We start from the raw sequence: 16,623 nt of genomic DNA, 5'->3' as shown, positions 1-16,623 counted from the left end.
TCTCTTAGAAGCCACTTTGACTAATGAAAATTGCTTTGTAAGTTAGGGAGCCTGAGAAAAATGATAGTAAACAGACTTACAAAATGAAGTGAGGCCTTCAACATGCACACAGGGGGCTTTCCTGCTCTCTCTTCTGCTAAGCATTCACAAGACGGTTCCCTTAGCAGGGAACTCTAAAGCATGAAGCTTCTTTCAGAAGGCATGCCCCCTCTCTCGCTTTCAGAATATTCAATCTAGGGATCAAAGTCAACTGCAGTTTTTATTCTACTACACTGAAAGAAGGTCATATTAAGATCTAATCATAATGGCATAATGGTTATTACCCATTTGTTCCCAGCCAGGGCAACTGAAAAACAAAAATGGTAAGATTTTTTTGTCCTCAGACATGTGGATGCGGGTGCCTTCAGAATGCCTGAAGCTTTCTGAAGCTGGAGCTGAGGTTTCATGCATTGCCAGCTCCTTGACACGGATGCTGGGAACTGAACCCAGGTCCTGTGCAAGATATGCTCTTAACCACTGAGCATCCTCTCCAGCCTGGGAAAGGCAACTGTCACAGGAGAAGAGGAAGAATAAAACAGACTGGCATGGCTCAATGACTACAATTGCCTTGATGGGGGCATGGAAAAAATGAACGGGGACGATCCCAACACAGCTTGCTCTTCCAGCAAAGGAAGCAAAACAGGAGACTAAAACCAAGACCTATCTTGCGGCTCAGCACAGGGCAAGGGTGGACGGTGCTGCAGAAGAGTGAGCGCAGGTCAGTGAGGCCAGAGCCTCGCTGGGCACAGCTCCCTCATGGCTAACTGCAGGAAGAGTATGACAAGACAGGGCTGGCTGTGAGCAGTGGGCAGGCATTACAGGTGGCCTGTGAAGTTCATTTTCTGTCATGTGGAGGCAACTGAAAGCTCTGAGAACACCACCACAACCTGGGTCAAGTTTTAAGGTCACTCTGACTCTGTGTGGGCAGATGGTGGCAAAATCAGTTCCAAGAGGACAGACTGAAGGGTGAAGGGTGGAAGTGTACCAGTGACTTGGAATAAGCACAAACCAGTGAATTGTAACTTCATAAAACAACAAACTTTTCCAACTTCAAAGGGGACGGTTTAAAAAATAAAAATTTAGCCTACAGAATGAGAGTGGCTCCGCAAATCACCTCTGATAAGGGCCTGCACAGTAGACAACGTTGAGAAAAGGCAGTAGAGGTTACAGTTCCCACACTTAAGGAGGCTGAGGAAGGAGACCCACAAGTAAGCCTGAGCTACATGGAGAGACTGACCAAAGCAAACAGGCAAAGCAAAACAAAAAACGAAACAGAAGATTTGAATAATATTTCTCCAATAATACGCAAGCCCATAAAATTCTTAAGGAAATTCCAACATCCTTAATTATCAGTGACAAGCACCTCAAAACCACAAGGAGTCGCTCTTTATACACAAAACCACAAGGAGGCGCTCTTCAAACACAAAACACAAGGAGACGCTCTTCATACACAAATGGCTAAAAGCAGTAAAGCCAGGGGTCTGGACTTTGGTTACTCTGGGTCAAGTGAAACCCACAATTTCATAAATTTGGCAAAATAAGGTGTTAGTGGTCTTAGCCAAAATTCCAATTCTACTGATGTTAAGTGGGGACAGGGCACATGACTTGGCTTAATTAAATCATTCAATGCTACCCTTGCAGGTTCAGCTTCCTTAGCTGCAGAGCTGAGATGCTCCAGGGACAGTGGTCTGAGGAAGTGGACTCTGATGGCTTCAGCTGCTGCTAAGTGATCTGTGTCTCTATGTAAGGTAGGTATTCCATGGCTGCTCAGTAGTCGGTGTGACACTAATGACTCTGAGAGCCTGTCTCACACACTGCTGCCCTCTCCCCATTCTCCTTTTGTGCCCCGCCCCCTCCTGTAATTCTGTTCATAGCTACCATCTTTAGACAGGGGTTGAAGGGCCTGGTAAGAATGGGCACAAGAGTCAAGAAGCCTTCACCACCCCCTTTGTCACCTTCTGCTTCTCCTTAGGGGACCTCATCACTGGGTTCCTTAGGCCTGGGACTTCATACTCTGACCAAGAGAAACTAAAAGTCAGAGTGACCAAGTCTCTGTGATTTACTGACCACAGCAAGGGGCATCTCTGTCTTCCTGTGTGAAGCTCATAACCTATGTCTCAGGATGGTACAGAAAAGGTGCTGTGAAGCCTACAGAGAGCCTGAACGTCCTCACCCCATGTCCAAATAAGTTGTTAATCAATGGTGTCACCTGCAGTGACACTAATGACTCTGAGAGCCTTTCTCACACACTGCTGCCCTCTCCCCATTCTCCTTTTGTGCCCCGCCCCCTCCTGTACTTCTGTTCATAGCTCTCTTCAACTAAGAGTCATCATTAATGGCTGGAGGGTTACCTAAATCAGATGTTTCAAATATGGCATTTAATACTCTTCTTGCTCATAAAAATGGAATCACCTAGATCTCGGCAGGAAGGGGTCAACATTTCTAACACTTTAATGACTTTCGAGGCTTCTTCTCTGATTAGGGATAGACCTTTTCGATATAATAAGATGCTGTTTTTCTAATATCTGAAACTTTAGGTTAAATAAGGATGTTACACATTTTTTTAAAAGAGACATTACACAATTTTTAAGGTTAGTTTTCTGTCAACTAGATACAAGCTAGTCAGCTAGAAAGAACTTTTGAGAAAAGCCCTCTACCAGATTGCCTGCAGGCAAGTTTGTAAGGATATCATCTTGATTAAAGATTGAGAAGGAAGAGAGTGCAGCCCTCCCTCCCCCACTTCCTGCCCACCCCCTGGGGCAGGTGGTCTTGGGCAGTAAGGAAAGCAGGCTGAGCAAGCATGGGAGCAGGCTGGTCAGTGGTTCTCCTCCATGGTCTCTGCCTTGTTTCTCACCTCCAGGCTCATGCTTTGGCTTGCTCATGTTTTGGCTTGCTTCATGCTGTGACTTATAAGCCAAGCAAACTCTTTCCTCACCAGGGTGGTTTTGGTCATGCAGTTTTGTCACAGCAATGAAACAAGCTAATGTTTTCACATTTGGAATACTAATCTATAAAGGACATCACAGACCAATACAGAATAATTTCCTACATCAAACCCTTTGGCTTATTTTAGCACTCCCAGAAAAAGCCCACTGCTTTCAATAAGGAACTTCTAGCTGTTTGTAGAATTCAAGAAATCGGTAAATCAAAATTTTTAGTGAAAACAGAGGCTGCAAAAACGGCTCAGTGGTTGAGAGCACTTGTCAGACAGGGTTCAGTTTCCAGCACACATTTAGGATGGATCACTGCAGCCTACAACCCTCTTCTGGTCTCCACAGGCAACTTCACACTTGTGACATACAACACACACAGACCCATAAATGGAAACATGGCCTTAAAAAAGAAAATGATGGTAAAGTTAATCACCTAACCTCATCTACACTGCAGGAACATGAGAAAGAGCTGTGTGTGCGGGTGCCTGTGCGTGTGCACGCTCACACACGAGTGTGTGTATATACACAAACAAGAAAAGCAGAGATGCTCTCCCAAGCTTAGTAGACAAAGAGGTGGTTGGCAAAATGCACTCAGAGCCATCATCTCTAGTCTCCAGTATGCATTTCCTATTGAAAAATATCTAAAGGAAATGAGAGATAAGGCTGTCAGGCTTAAGAGGAGCACACTAAGGAACAAAACAGAAGGAAAAATAAAGAGCGGTGTGTGCATACCACCAGCCACAGACCTCCCCACCAGCAGCCAGCAGCAGCTGCATCCAGCCACACCACCAAACACAAACGGAAGCACGGACTTTCTGCCTGTGAGACTAGCAAAGATTCAAACAGAAAAATAAGGAAAATAAATAGTGCAGAACTTTGGAGGATGATTTGAATGGCTGGGGCTTTCCAGAGGCCCTCTGTCCTAAGAAGTACAGCATCTAGGAGAAGCCAAAGAGTTCTACAGCTACAAAAACATACTAAAAATATAAATTCATACCTAAAATGTGTGAATGATCTTCATCCCCTATCCTATAGAGAACAGTTAAATAACTATGCTAATGCCATATCAGGGAATTTTACTTGTGTTAACCATAGGTAAACACACACACACATGCACACGCACAGAGAAAAGGGCTGGGGGTTTTCCTCAATTGATAAAGTTCTTGTCTTGTAAACAGGAGACCCTTTCGTTCAATCCCCCAAACCACATCTAAGTGCTGGGCTCAGTGACCTGTACCCACAATCCCAGTGCCCATCAATCTGGTGTAACTGGTGAGCTCCAGATCAATACGAGCCCTATCTCAGAGGGGACCTTCATCCTGAGCACGATCTGAGGCTCCCACAGAGACATTTAAATAAATAAATAAATAAATAAATAAATAAATAAATAAATAAATAAACGGCTCCTGCAGATAGCAAATAAAAACATGGGTGAGCTAGGACTTGGAAGGATAACCCTTAAAGTATTTCAAGTGTGTCTGTGTGCACACGCTACATGCATGCCCGGTACTCATGGAGGTGAGAAGTACCTGGTACTTGTGGTGCTAGATCCCGCTGAGAGTAAATGAGTCCCACGTGGGTGCTAGGAACCAAACCTGAGTCCTCTGCAAGAGCAGCCAGTGCACCTGACTGCTAACCACCCTCTCCAGAGGGAGGATGAAGGGTTAATCTTATAGTTTTCCCTAGTGTTTGAATCTCTGTTACAGGCAGCTGCATCACTTTCATAACTTAGTATAAAAACAAGGGGGCCCATAACAAAGTAAAGTGTAACACGTGGTTACGGAACATTACAGTTCATGGGGCCTACTGACAAGGAGGCTGCTAGACAGACGCTCTAGGCCTCAGTGGAGCCCACTTGCCTCTTCAGGTGGTAGATTTTGTGTGTGTACTGTCCCTTCTCGCCATCGTTTTCATAAGGTTCATTCTTCAGGACTTCGATTCCTTCTCCACCACCAGTTTCATTCTTACTCGCTTCTGCAACAGAGTAAAGCTGTCCAACCTGATACTGAAATTCCAAAGAGCAGAGTTTTACTAAGTCAATAAAAGCTGCAGAACTTTCCTATGATAAAACCACAATAAAGATGATACAGAAAACTCCACACAAACCATTCAGCACATGTTCTACATGCAAACAGAACCCAAGTGACAGTGCTGGGTGTCACAGGATTCCCAGTTTCACAAACAAAACACAGTCACCAATCTCTTATTTGTATAATAACATGTCAAGAAGATATCAGCACTTAGTTCAACTTCTGAACGATGAATGTGTACTCTGCGAAACATTTTTATTTCTCTTACATCTTAGTGCAACCTTAAGGCTGGGCAACCAGCTAGCTCTGCACTCTCAGTAATGAAGGACAAGGAAGAACTAAAACCTCAAGAGCTTTTAGCATAGCTGAAAGGACACAGTACTGGGTATCCAAGATCAGAACTTGTCAATAAAATTCTCCAATAAACACCAACTCTCTGGGAATATAAGTATGTAAGTATCAGCACTAAGTGTTAGTGCTCAGTCAGTCCTATCTCACAGTGAACTCTCAGTGCTGGGGCAGTTCCCGTGAGTTCACAGTACTGAATGGTGTCACTGTCACCATAAGGAACAAACTGAGGCTCTTACGACTCTTGCCTGTTCTAGGGACCAACCATGGGACTAGTGCCAATCTCTTCAACTTTGACTAGGGAGGGCAACCTGAAGCAGCTTTTTCTTCTTTATAATCTTATTTTCAAAGAAAAGGCACAAAATTTTATCTCTAAGAACTCACAATTCAAAGCTATTAATTATAATCGAGAGAATAAAAGGATCGTCATAATTCCAGAATATATTCCATCTAAAAAGCTCTTGGGATGCAATGTTATCATGCTAGCTAACTTAATAGTCTCCCTCTTCTGTCTCCCTCCCTCTCTTTCTTCCTCTCCCCTCTCCCCTCCACACTGCATTACTCAATTTGGAAGGGTCTGAAATTGAAAGGCTAGAACTAAACACATTTCTTAAGTGCTCCAAAGTTATCTATTTAAAACTACAGATTGCAGGTGGTGGTGGCACACACCTTTAATTCCAGCACTTGGGAGGCAGAGGCAGGCGGATTTCTGAGTTCAAGGACAGCCTGGTCTACAAAATGAGTTCCAGGACAGCAAGGGCTATACAGAGAAACCCTGTCTTGAAAAAACAAACAAACAAACTACGGACTGCAGGGGAGGCTGTTCTCTCCGTTTTCTGGCATGCTATTTGGGCTAGTCCAATGCTACAATTCTTGAAATTCTTCAAAACCTACTTTTCAACCTGTCAGATTTCAAAACAGGTTTAAAATGTCTTTAAAACAGAGGACAAATTTTGAAATTTTGAGTTATTTGAGAAAATAACTCAGTGCTGAGTGGTGGCGGTGCCTGCCTGCCTTTAATCCCAGCACTTGGGAGGCAGAGGCAGGCAGATCTCTTCAAGGCCAGCCTGGTCTACAGAGTGAGTTCCAGGCCAGCCAGGGCTTCACAGGGAAACCCTGTCTCGAAAAACCAAAAAGGAGTAATTCAGACTCAGGGGCACACTTCTTAAATCTGAACATAACAAAAGCTGAAAAGATCTGAGATTATGATATCCAGACTCTAGATTTCAACAAGTTGTTTCAATCAGCTATTCCCCACCCCAAAACCTCCCCCTGTTTCAATCAGCTATTCCCCACCCCCAAAACCAAAAAACACCTGCAAAAATAAACACCAAGCTCCACCTCTGGGTTCAAATAATCAATTGTGCAAATAAAGAGCAGGGCCCGGTGCAGCCAGCGCTATGTGCCCTGGTGACAGCAGGCAGCTCTGGGGTTGCAGAGAAGAGCTGCTGCTCTTCCTCAGCTCTGCTTTCTACCGCCTGTCATCTGTCACATCTTATCAGTTTGTCTTGTCCGACTTCCAATTCTCTGATTTATTCACTGTTAGCTGAGGAACTTGGATGCTCAAGTTCAGAGGGGCCCTGCTGCCTGATTTCCCAGCCTCTCTGATTTGTCTGTCCTCCGTGTAGGCTGACAGGTGTAACAGCAGGGTGTGGGTTCTCCACCATATGATCAAGGCCATAATCATGCTGTTAGCCAATGGTAAGATCACATTTGGAATACCTTTTCAGTGCAGAGGAGTAACTATGCAGTATGTAGCCACTAGGCCACTGTGCAAGGTCATGAGGTCACATCACACTAGCACAAATGGGTGCACTGGGCATGTTTAACGATGTTTAACCTGTTAAAGTGAAACAGGTCTTCAGGGCGGTGAAGCTGGCCGGCAGAGTTACCACCAGAAAAGCTCAAGGCTTAATTCACACTGCACAGGTGGGGTGAGCTATGCTAACAAAATAACAAGTTCCATGGAAAGACAAATGTCCATCAGTCAAGGAGATCAGCTCTTCTCTCAGCATGGAGCCCTCTCACCTACTAACTACTTACATTGAGGCTGGAATCTCATTTTCATGGGACAATGTTGAAAGAATTTCTACACTTGTTAAACTATTTTCTACAGACCCTTCCAAATGAGACAATATAGCAGAAATTTGTTTGTAATAATCTGTCACACATAATTCATTTTGTCACATATAAGCTGGAATAAAAAAGAAAATGAAGGCTGCAGCTCTTTGGTAGACTGTTCGCCTAATGTTTTTGAGGCCCTCGGTCCAGACCCCAGGACTGCACCAAAAGACAAGACCAAAGCAGACACACATTACAAAACCCCATAGATTAACATATCAGTAAATCACACCAACAGAATTGGAAGAAGCAAAAATACTTACCTCTTGAACAGAACACGGCAAAACCACACGGCTGAAAGAGAACAAATATATATATGTATATACATTACATATAATTGATGTAGGCTTTAAAACAAGATCTCTAGATTCAATGTTACTTTAACTCTAGTGACACAGTGGACAAGAAAAGCCATTCATGGGAGGGGTGTTTATGAGTCTAGGACCTTCAGGTTCTCAACTGTAAGACTAAGACTGCCATTGTTGAACTTGGAAGGCTACCGGCTTCACTCTCACAGGACCCAGGATTCAGGAGCTTGGTTCTTGTGCAGGGACTTCCTTTGGTGATGTGCAAGCATGAACAAGTTCATCATTTGCAGACTCTCTGGTCAGAACACACCCATGAGGTCTTTAGTACAGTTTCATTTGCCATGTGTGCTGTGCATTTTAAAGATTTATTTTTATGTGTGTGAGCATGGGGTCTCTGGCCAGTAGGGCAGGAGGTCGGAAGCACCCAACATGGGTCTTCTAAGCGAGCAGTCAGGAGTATTCTTAGCCACTGAACTCTCTAACCCTGTGCATATTTTATTTTTGATACTTGTACTGGCTGGTTTTGTGTGTCACTTTGACACAGCTGGAGTTATCACAGAGCAAGGAGCCTCCCTTAAGGAAATGCCTCCATGAGATAGAGCTGTAAGGCATTTTCTCAATTAGTGATCAATCGGGGAGGGCCCAGCCCATTAACAGTGGTGCCATCCCTGGGCTGGTGGTCCTGGGTTCTAAGAAAGCAGGCTGAGCAAGCCAGGGGAAGCAAGCTGGTAAGCAGCACAACTCTGCTGAATCGGCTCCTGCCTCCAAGTTCCTGCCCTATGAGAGTTCCAGTCCTGACTTCCTTTGGTGATGAACAGCAATGTGGAAATGTAAGCTGAATTAACCCTTTCCTCCCCAACCTGCTTCTTGGTCATGATGTTTTGCGCAGGAATACAAACCCTAAGACAATACTTCTCTCAGAATACAAACATGCTTTGAAGTTCATGAACGAATCTTTCCAAAAGTCCCTCCACAACCTTATTATTCAAGTTTTGTGAGACGAAAGTAAAGGTGTCTTTGGAATAAGCAGTGACTTCTGTTCAGGGATAGCTCTGCACATTATAAATAACATACTCTTTCCCAAGGTAGGGCCAGCTTAAGGAGAGCTGAGCTTGATCTGTCCAAGTATGTGCTACTGAACATAGATAGCAAAGGTAATCTTTGGAGATCCACTTTACAACAACATAGCACAAGATGAGGACTCGGAGTCTACAGCTGGACTGTTTCCAGCAGAGCATCATTTTTCACAAGGAAATCCCTGATTTCTATAAAACAGGTTTCCTGCTACTCCCTCCCCACTATAGGTCACAATCACCCTGTGTAACAGTGATCTAAAGACCAGGACCACTCAGGTCAGAAAAGTTCCAAACTTCTATTTCTTGTGGAGCACAAACTTGCCTCCCATAAACAAACATCCCACCTCTCACCGCTGCCCCTACAGTGCACACTAACGTTGTCTCACTACACAGGGTGTAAACTGGAGAACTGCAGTGAGAGGGAGCTAGGGTGGATCCCACTTTTCAGAGCCTCTAATACTAGGTTCAGCTAGAAGATGGTGGCCCACACCTTTAATCCTAGCGCTCAGGAGGCAGAAGCTGACTCTCTTCTGAATTTGAGGCTAGCCTGGTCTACAGAGTAAATCCCAGAACAGCCAGAGAAACCCTGTCATGAAAAAGGGAAAGAATAAAGTTCATTAATGAAGCAACAGAAACGCCAGAGGATCTCCCCAAGAGTGACACAGCTGTGGCTGACCCCAGCCACAGATCATCTGTAGATAGCTGGGAAAGAGGTCTTCTAGGGAGCACTTCTAGGGAGCACTCCAAGAGTTACCAAAGGACTGAACCAAGATGCAGGACTGTAGAGGAAGGGATGGAGGAAAGGGGATTGTCACAAAGTTTCACAACAACCAAACAACCAGAGATGGGTAATTTTAACACTTGGTAACAGAAGCCTATTTTTGTTTGACAACACTTTCAGAACACTCTTTCATAAACAAAGTGGCTACGGCATTTAAAAGGACAAATCAAATCCACAAACTACTCTGAAAATCCTCAGTGTTTTTTTTTTCCAAATAGAACCACCAACAAATGCTTTAAAACCAGGCCTCTTACACTAACGAAGTCGTCCGTGGCTCTGTAACAGAAGGGATGAGCCCACCCTCAGAGCCATTTCCTCTTCTATTTTGTTTGAGACAGGGTCTTATTAGGTAGCCCTGGCCACCCTGGAACTCACAAAAGCCCTGCCTCTCTCAGGGCTGGTATTAAAGGCATGTGTCACCACACTTGGCCCTGAAAGCTATTTAAAAAAAAAAAAAAAAAAAGCCCAGCAGTGGTGGCGCACGCCTGTAATCCCAGCACTTGGGAGGCAGAGGCAGGCGGATTTCTGAGTTTGAGGCCAGCCTGGTCTACAGTGAGTTCTAGGACAGCCAGGACTGCACAGAGAAACCCTGTCTCGAAAAAAAAAAAAGAGGAAAAAAAAGTTCTAAGACATCCAACATGTGCCAAGGTATTTTACTTCCCCACACAGGAACCATCTAGTCACTGGATGGAGCTGACAGCAGGGGTCACTTCATTTACAGCACTGAGTACTCACACCGTGTTTGACATAGACAGTAAACTGTCTTTATCTTAAATCTAGGAGGAGGAAAAAAAACAGCTAAGAGAGACTCTGATGAAAACAATTAAATGATAGATACACATTAGCCTTTGCTACCTTCCTTCATAAAGTAAAGGTATGCAAAACACAGGACTGGAGAGATGGCTAAGAGGTACTGCTCTCTCAGAGAGGGCCTCGGCTCATTTTCTAGCACCAGCTCCAACTGGATCCTCTGGCCTCTAGGGACATCTGTACTGAGGTACAAACACACACTGTCAGAGAGGGTTAACTCAAGAGTTAACTCACATTCTGAAGACAGGAAGTAACTAATAAATTAAAAGCCACTAGATGCCTCATGTGCAGTCAGTCTAGCATCTCTCTTCCTAGGTAGCTTGGCACAAGTCAGTTCCTGTCTATCGCATATTCTCCTGTTTTAATATCTGCCACTAGAGTAATGTTAGGTGATGTTTACAAGATACATTGTTAAAATTACTTGGAAGAAAGTTTTCATAAACTCAAAGTTCAGTAGTATGATTATGTTTTAAGTGTAAATCTTTGCTGTGTGCAGAATGCGAAAGTAAGCCTTTTTTCAGACTCCCTGTCACTAAAAAAAAAAAAAAAGTAGTACTTCTTCAGGCCAGAGATGGCCCAGCAGGCAAAGGCATGACTGGAGTTTCAGGTGCAGGACCCTAATAGGAGTAGAGAACTGACTCGAAAGCTGTCCCCTGACCTCCAAAAGCACTCGGTGTACTACCCTGTACACCCCTCTCCATACAAATGTAATTAAAAGTGTTCTCCTAAAAGTGAAAAAGAATCGTCACCAATTCATTTAACAAGAGTTTGCTGAAGGGCTGGAGAAATGGCTCTGCGGCTAAGAGGACTTGCTGCTCTGAGTAACTGGGTTCAGTTTCCAGCCCATGGACGGTGGCTCACTTCTTGCTCTAGTTCCAGGGGATCCAATGCCTAATGCCCTCTTACTACTACCTCCAAGAGCACTGTATGAACGCAGCACATATGCACACACGCAGGCAAACACTTAAATACACATATAAACAGGCAAATCTTTAAAAACACCAAATGCTGGCTGAAGATGTGCTATGTACTAAAGACTGATCCAAAAAAAATGGAGGTATCAGAGTGAGTATCCTGCACAATGTAGGGCGAACAGTCAGAAAGACAAACAATACACACTTCCCAAGACCTTTAAGGTGAGCTACTGATTTGAGGAAAAAGCATTCGAGTCAGCAGAAAGAGAAGGAAAGCCAACATACAGAGCGACAGAGGAACAAGGGGTCTTGTAATGCTGGAATGGGCAAGGAAAAAAAATTACATATGAGCAGAAAATAGAATCTGGGCAGTGTTAAGTAGAGAAACCTTGTTAGTGATTTTTACAAGGTTGACGTTAATACAGGCAAGGAATCTAGACAGCTAACTTAACGTCTTTTTTTTTTTTTGCTTCTTTTAAGAATCTGAAATTAAACCAGGGCCGAGGAAGAACAGCAACAACAAAATGGGTCACACTTGAAATTGCACAAGGGACACCGGCTCAGGTATGACAGCTGAACATTCCCCGCCACCACGGTTTCCTGTGATGTCCGTGGCTCTAAGCAGAGGGGGAAGCCACAACTTCCCAACAGAATGACGGGACCAGTCCGACGAACTTGGGAAAAGTCTTTATTTGCCGTGTTAAGCACCATGTGTTTAACCCCGCACCGAACCCAGTGAAGCAGGTGGGGCCGGTGTCTCCCCATCTTAGAGATGAGGGGTCTGAGAGCGACCGCAGGGGCATGATCTAGAGTGGGCTTCACTGAGCCTGAGGTGGGTCGGGCTCGAACTTGCGGGCGACCCTTCGCCCGGCATTCCCGGCTCCCCCGAGAGCCCCGGCCGCACCGCCGACCCTGGCGCTGACTGCGGAGGGCGGCGGCGCCGCACAGGGCCTTGGGGGCTCCAGGAAGGAGCCAACTGCGACCCGGGAGCGCCCTCCTCGCGGAGCCCACCGATCCTCCCCAGCCCGCATTCCGGAACCTCGTTCGAGCCCAACGACCCACTCACAATTCCTTAATCAGCACCATCTTCCGGGAACCCCTCACAGCCGCCGCCGCCAGCCGCCACCGCCGGGCCTCGCAACACGCAAGCGTAGCCCCGCCTCCCAATCGTCCGAGCCCCGGGAGCGCCTGCGCGTCCGCGCCCTTCCGCCGCCGGCCATTGCGTCAGCGCGCCTGGGGGAGCTGACTCCGCCCAGTCCACGCCCCGCTCACGGAGCACGAGGCCTCCACTGCGGCTGCGTGGCCCCTTGGCGCGCTGGTGAGCCTTGGAGCGCGCCTGCGTACTCTCGGCGAGCAGTGGGGCAGCAAGCGCGGCGTCCTCCTGCCAGCGTTAGTCTCTCACGGCGCTGTGCAGCCTATGGTTTCCAGTGAGTTCTCCAGTCGGGACCCTAAACGACGTTGAGTTCGCACAGGTGTGGGAGCCGAGGACGACCTCAGGTTTAGCAGGAGCGTGTTCTAGAAACCCAGACAGACCGGTGTTAAAATCCTGATGTGTTCGCCCCTTGTCCTAACTAACCTTTTTAAGGGTACATCTATCTGGTTTGCCTGTATTGTGTCTGCTCCCTGTGTGTCTCATGCATACTGAGGTTCACGTGTAACTGGAGATGCAGACAGTTGTGAAATGCCATGTGAGTGCTGGGAACCAAACCTGGGTCCTCTGCAAGAACCCCCAGTGTTCTTAACAACTGAGCCCCTGTCCAAACATTGAATCCTCAACAAAAGCAATTTTGCATGAGACAGACCCAGACCCAGTTGGGTAGACTAATTCTAGACGAATTCTACGTGTCTAAGGCATTGGTTTTTCATTATGTGCTTTCGGGGCAAAGAACTCACTACAGGAAGAATGAAAGTTAAATTTTACTAAGACCAATCAGAAGCCCGTCCCAACACGGGCTTTAAGCACTAGTTGACCTAACAACTTTGATAAAACAATTTTGAAACAGTGACTAAGTACTGCTCTTGGACTGCCCTCTGCTTCCTCACTCACTGAACTTAGTAACTTGGGATTCAAGGACCTTTTAGTGGGATTCCTAGGGAGCTGGATAGCTGCAGGAATAATCTTCTTTGTGTCAACGGGCATTTTAGGTAAATTTGATTTCTCTATACTTTGTGTCAAACCATATTTTTTCCCTCATCGAATGATCTTGAAAATATTTTCATAAAAACTAGAAATAGTCTCAAGAATATTCTTCCCCTCTCTAGTGATTGATTTATTTATATTTTATGTACATTGGTGTTTTACCTGCATGTATACCTGGATGAGGTCAGATCCCCTGGAACTGGAGTTTCAAACAGTTGTGAGCTGCCACGTCGTGGGTGCTGGGAATTGAACCCAGATACTCTAGAAGAACCACCAGTGCTCTTAACTGCTGAGCCATCTCTCCAACCCCAGTCCCAAGTGTTCCTTAATTTTGTTAGATATCAGAGCATAGGTCAGTTGTCCCGATTTGGGAAACTGGGTTGGACTTTGAAGATGAAGCCCTGGACCTGAATCCTGGCTGGTTGACTTCAAGAAATCTGGAATAAAGAATCTTGTAGAGACTTAATTTATACAACCAAAGATAGGTGACTGTTTAGAGAATAAAAAGTAGGAAGGGACTGAAAATGTAGCTCAGTTTATAGAGTACTTGCCTAATGTCCTAGCAGTGAGTTCAGTCCTTTTGATTTTTTTGAGGCAGGGTTTCTCTGTATAGCTCTGGCTGTCCTGGAACTCACTCTGTAGACAGAGCTGGCCTCGAACTCAAAAATCCGCCTGCCTCTGCCTCTGCCTCTGCCTCTGCCTCCCAAGTGCTAGGATTAAAGGCGTGTGCCACCCCGCCCAGCTTGAGTTCAGTCTTAAACACCACAAAAAAGCCAAAATTACATGAAGCACCTATACATATCACATGGTAATAGAAGGTTTTTGAATGAAAACCATATAAAAACTATCAGGGATCAGCAACAGTAAATTAAAAAGGAAAGCCAAAGAGAGGTTGAAGAGATGACTACTCTTGCAGAAGACTAGGAAGCCACCTGTAACTCCACTTCCAGGAAATAATACACATAACTTTTTTAATTTCATATAGTTCTTAAAATTGATATATAATAATAACTTCATTTCTCCCCTCCCTCTCCTACACTCCCATGTCTGACCACATTCTTCTCTCCCAAACTCAAGGTCTTTTATCACTATTATTACATATAAATGAATGAGCATATAAACACAAAGCATTTTTTTTGGCCGGGCGTGGTGGTGCACACCTTTAATCCCAGCACTTGGGAGGTAGAGGCAAACTGATCTCTGAGTTCAAGGCCAGCCTGGTCTACACAGAAACCCTGTCTAGAAAAACCAAACACATACCTATACATCATAATACATATGTACATACATGCAACCTGTGAGTCAATTCAGTGTTGCCTGCATGTATAAGTTTTTAGGGCTAACCACTCAGTATTAGATAACCAGTCAGAGGTCTCTTCCTAGGGAAGACTAATTCTCTGTTTGCTTCTGTCTGGAGTGCAGTTGTTAATTGCCCATAGATCTTCATCTAGGGGTGTGGGTAAGATTTTTTTCCATCTACCTTGGGATGTCAAGTGTCATTGGAATTGTTCCAGCATTGTTAAGGCAGCCAGGTTGAAATTTAGGAGAAGGCACGATCTCAAGCCAACTTTCTGACTTCAGCAATCTTCCCACCACCCCCTTCTATCATGTTCCCTCGGTATTAAAGGAATTGAAAACCTGGGCCTGAATCCTGGCTCATTGACTTCAAGATACCTGCAGTAAAGAATCTTGCAAGAATTGTGTTGTCGCCAGGGACAGCGGTGGAGTACGCCTTTAATCCTGGCACTTGGGAGGCAGAGGAAGGCAGATTTCTGAGTTCAAGGCCAGCCTGGTCTACAGAGTGAGTTCCAGGACAGCCAGGGATACACAGAGAAACCCTGTCTTGAAAAAACAACAACAAAAGAATTGTGTTGTGGGTGTATCAGCATGTCAGTGCCCTGTGCATATTGACCACTTGTGACTTTCTGTAATGGTCTCCTGCTGCTGTAAAAAAAAGGATCTTCTTTGAATAGGGGTGAGATATGTACTCTTATCTGCTGGTATAAGGATAAGGACTTAGAACGCAGTTAGGGATTCTGCAGGTAAATATAGAGTGGCAGTTGTAGTCTCCTCCAAGATCCATTGCTCCCCTAGCCACGTGGAGTTGGCTCTGTTTCCAGTACCAGCGTCATTTCCTTCCTGTTAATCGGGCCTTTGTCCAATTAGACTGTTGCTGGTTACTGTATTCGTAAGGAACAGAACTGATAGAATAAATATATATGAATAGTTGTTCAGACCGCGAGGCTGGATGTCTCAGCTGGTCTTCAGAATCTGTCCTAATCCTGAGGTATGGCTCCAATGCTAGTGAATGAGAGCCAGGGCAAGCAGGCCAAGAGGAAAGCTGCTTTTCTCCTTGTCCTTTATGTGGGGTCACCAGGAAGTGTGGCCCAGGTTTAAGGTAGGTCTTCTGACCACAAGTGATCCACTTAACTAAAATCCCTCACAGGTGTGCACGGTGTGCAGGTTTCAAAACCTACTGTAATAAGGCTTCTCAAAGACGTCACCCCCCCTTCTAGCTCACTGTCGAAAAGTAAGGGAGGGAAGATGGTAACTAGGACCAGGGCATGTGCACCTGTTTAGAAGTAGGTCTTTGGGGGTGATCCCCATCTCCATTCGTCAGGATACCAAACACAGTCAGCAGCGGTGGCACAGTCCAGCAGAAACAGCCAGGCCTCTGCTGAATTGGCACAAGTTGGAGGACACCACTAAATCCAGCAGGGGCACCAGAAGTTCTCTACAGCACCTCTCCCAATGAAGTGAAGATCAGCAAAGGCAAAGACCAAAGAAGCGTTGTAAGGCTGTCTATGCAAGTGTGCAATAGCTGTCCGTCGGGTCCTATTTATACTCCCTCCAGACATCACATGTCCTCCCGTGGATCTTGCCTTAGCAAAACACCATATGAGTCTGTATCACATGACACTACCAGAAATGTCCATGTCAACAGTGACTGGGCTCTTAGTTAATTCCAAATGTAGTAAGGTTGACATCCAAGAATATCCGTTGAAAGTCCACCTCTTGTCCACTTGACACACAATCATGTCTCCTTACACCATGCTTAATTTCCAAATGAAAGCAACCAAGCCACAATTATGCCTAACACAATATAACTGCAAACAACCACAA

The 16,623-nt window shown here is 45.3% G+C and overlaps 1 protein-coding gene across 7 annotated transcripts in view; it reads right to left on the bottom strand.

Moving 5' to 3' along the window:
- Positions 1-12,563, bottom strand: part of Pitpnb (phosphatidylinositol transfer protein, beta) — a 57,663-nt gene extending 45,100 nt beyond the window's left edge. For 4 of the 7 annotated variants that reach the window (NM_019640.5, NM_001301643.1, NM_001359215.1 and 1 more), the window contains exons 1-3: positions 12,427-12,563; positions 7,735-7,765; positions 4,832-4,977 (exon numbers count right to left, since the gene is read on the bottom strand). In NM_019640.5, the coding sequence (NP_062614.1) occupies positions 4,832-4,977; positions 7,735-7,765; positions 12,427-12,446 (197 nt within the window). In that variant the 5' untranslated portion in view covers positions 12,447-12,563. The remainder of the gene's footprint in view (positions 1-4,831; positions 4,978-7,734; positions 7,766-12,426) is intronic. The other 3 variants (NM_001301644.1, NM_001359217.1, NM_001359216.1) reach the window with 2 other exon arrangements.
- Positions 12,564-16,623: the final 4,060 nt, after the last annotated feature.

Source organism: Mus musculus, chromosome 5 (assembly GCF_000001635.26).
Source record: "Mus musculus strain C57BL/6J chromosome 5, GRCm38.p6 C57BL/6J".
NCBI lineage: Eukaryota > Metazoa > Chordata > Mammalia > Rodentia > Muridae > Mus > Mus musculus.
The sequence above is the reverse complement of the archived record's forward strand: the minus strand, read 5'-3'. Positions and strand labels throughout refer to the sequence as shown.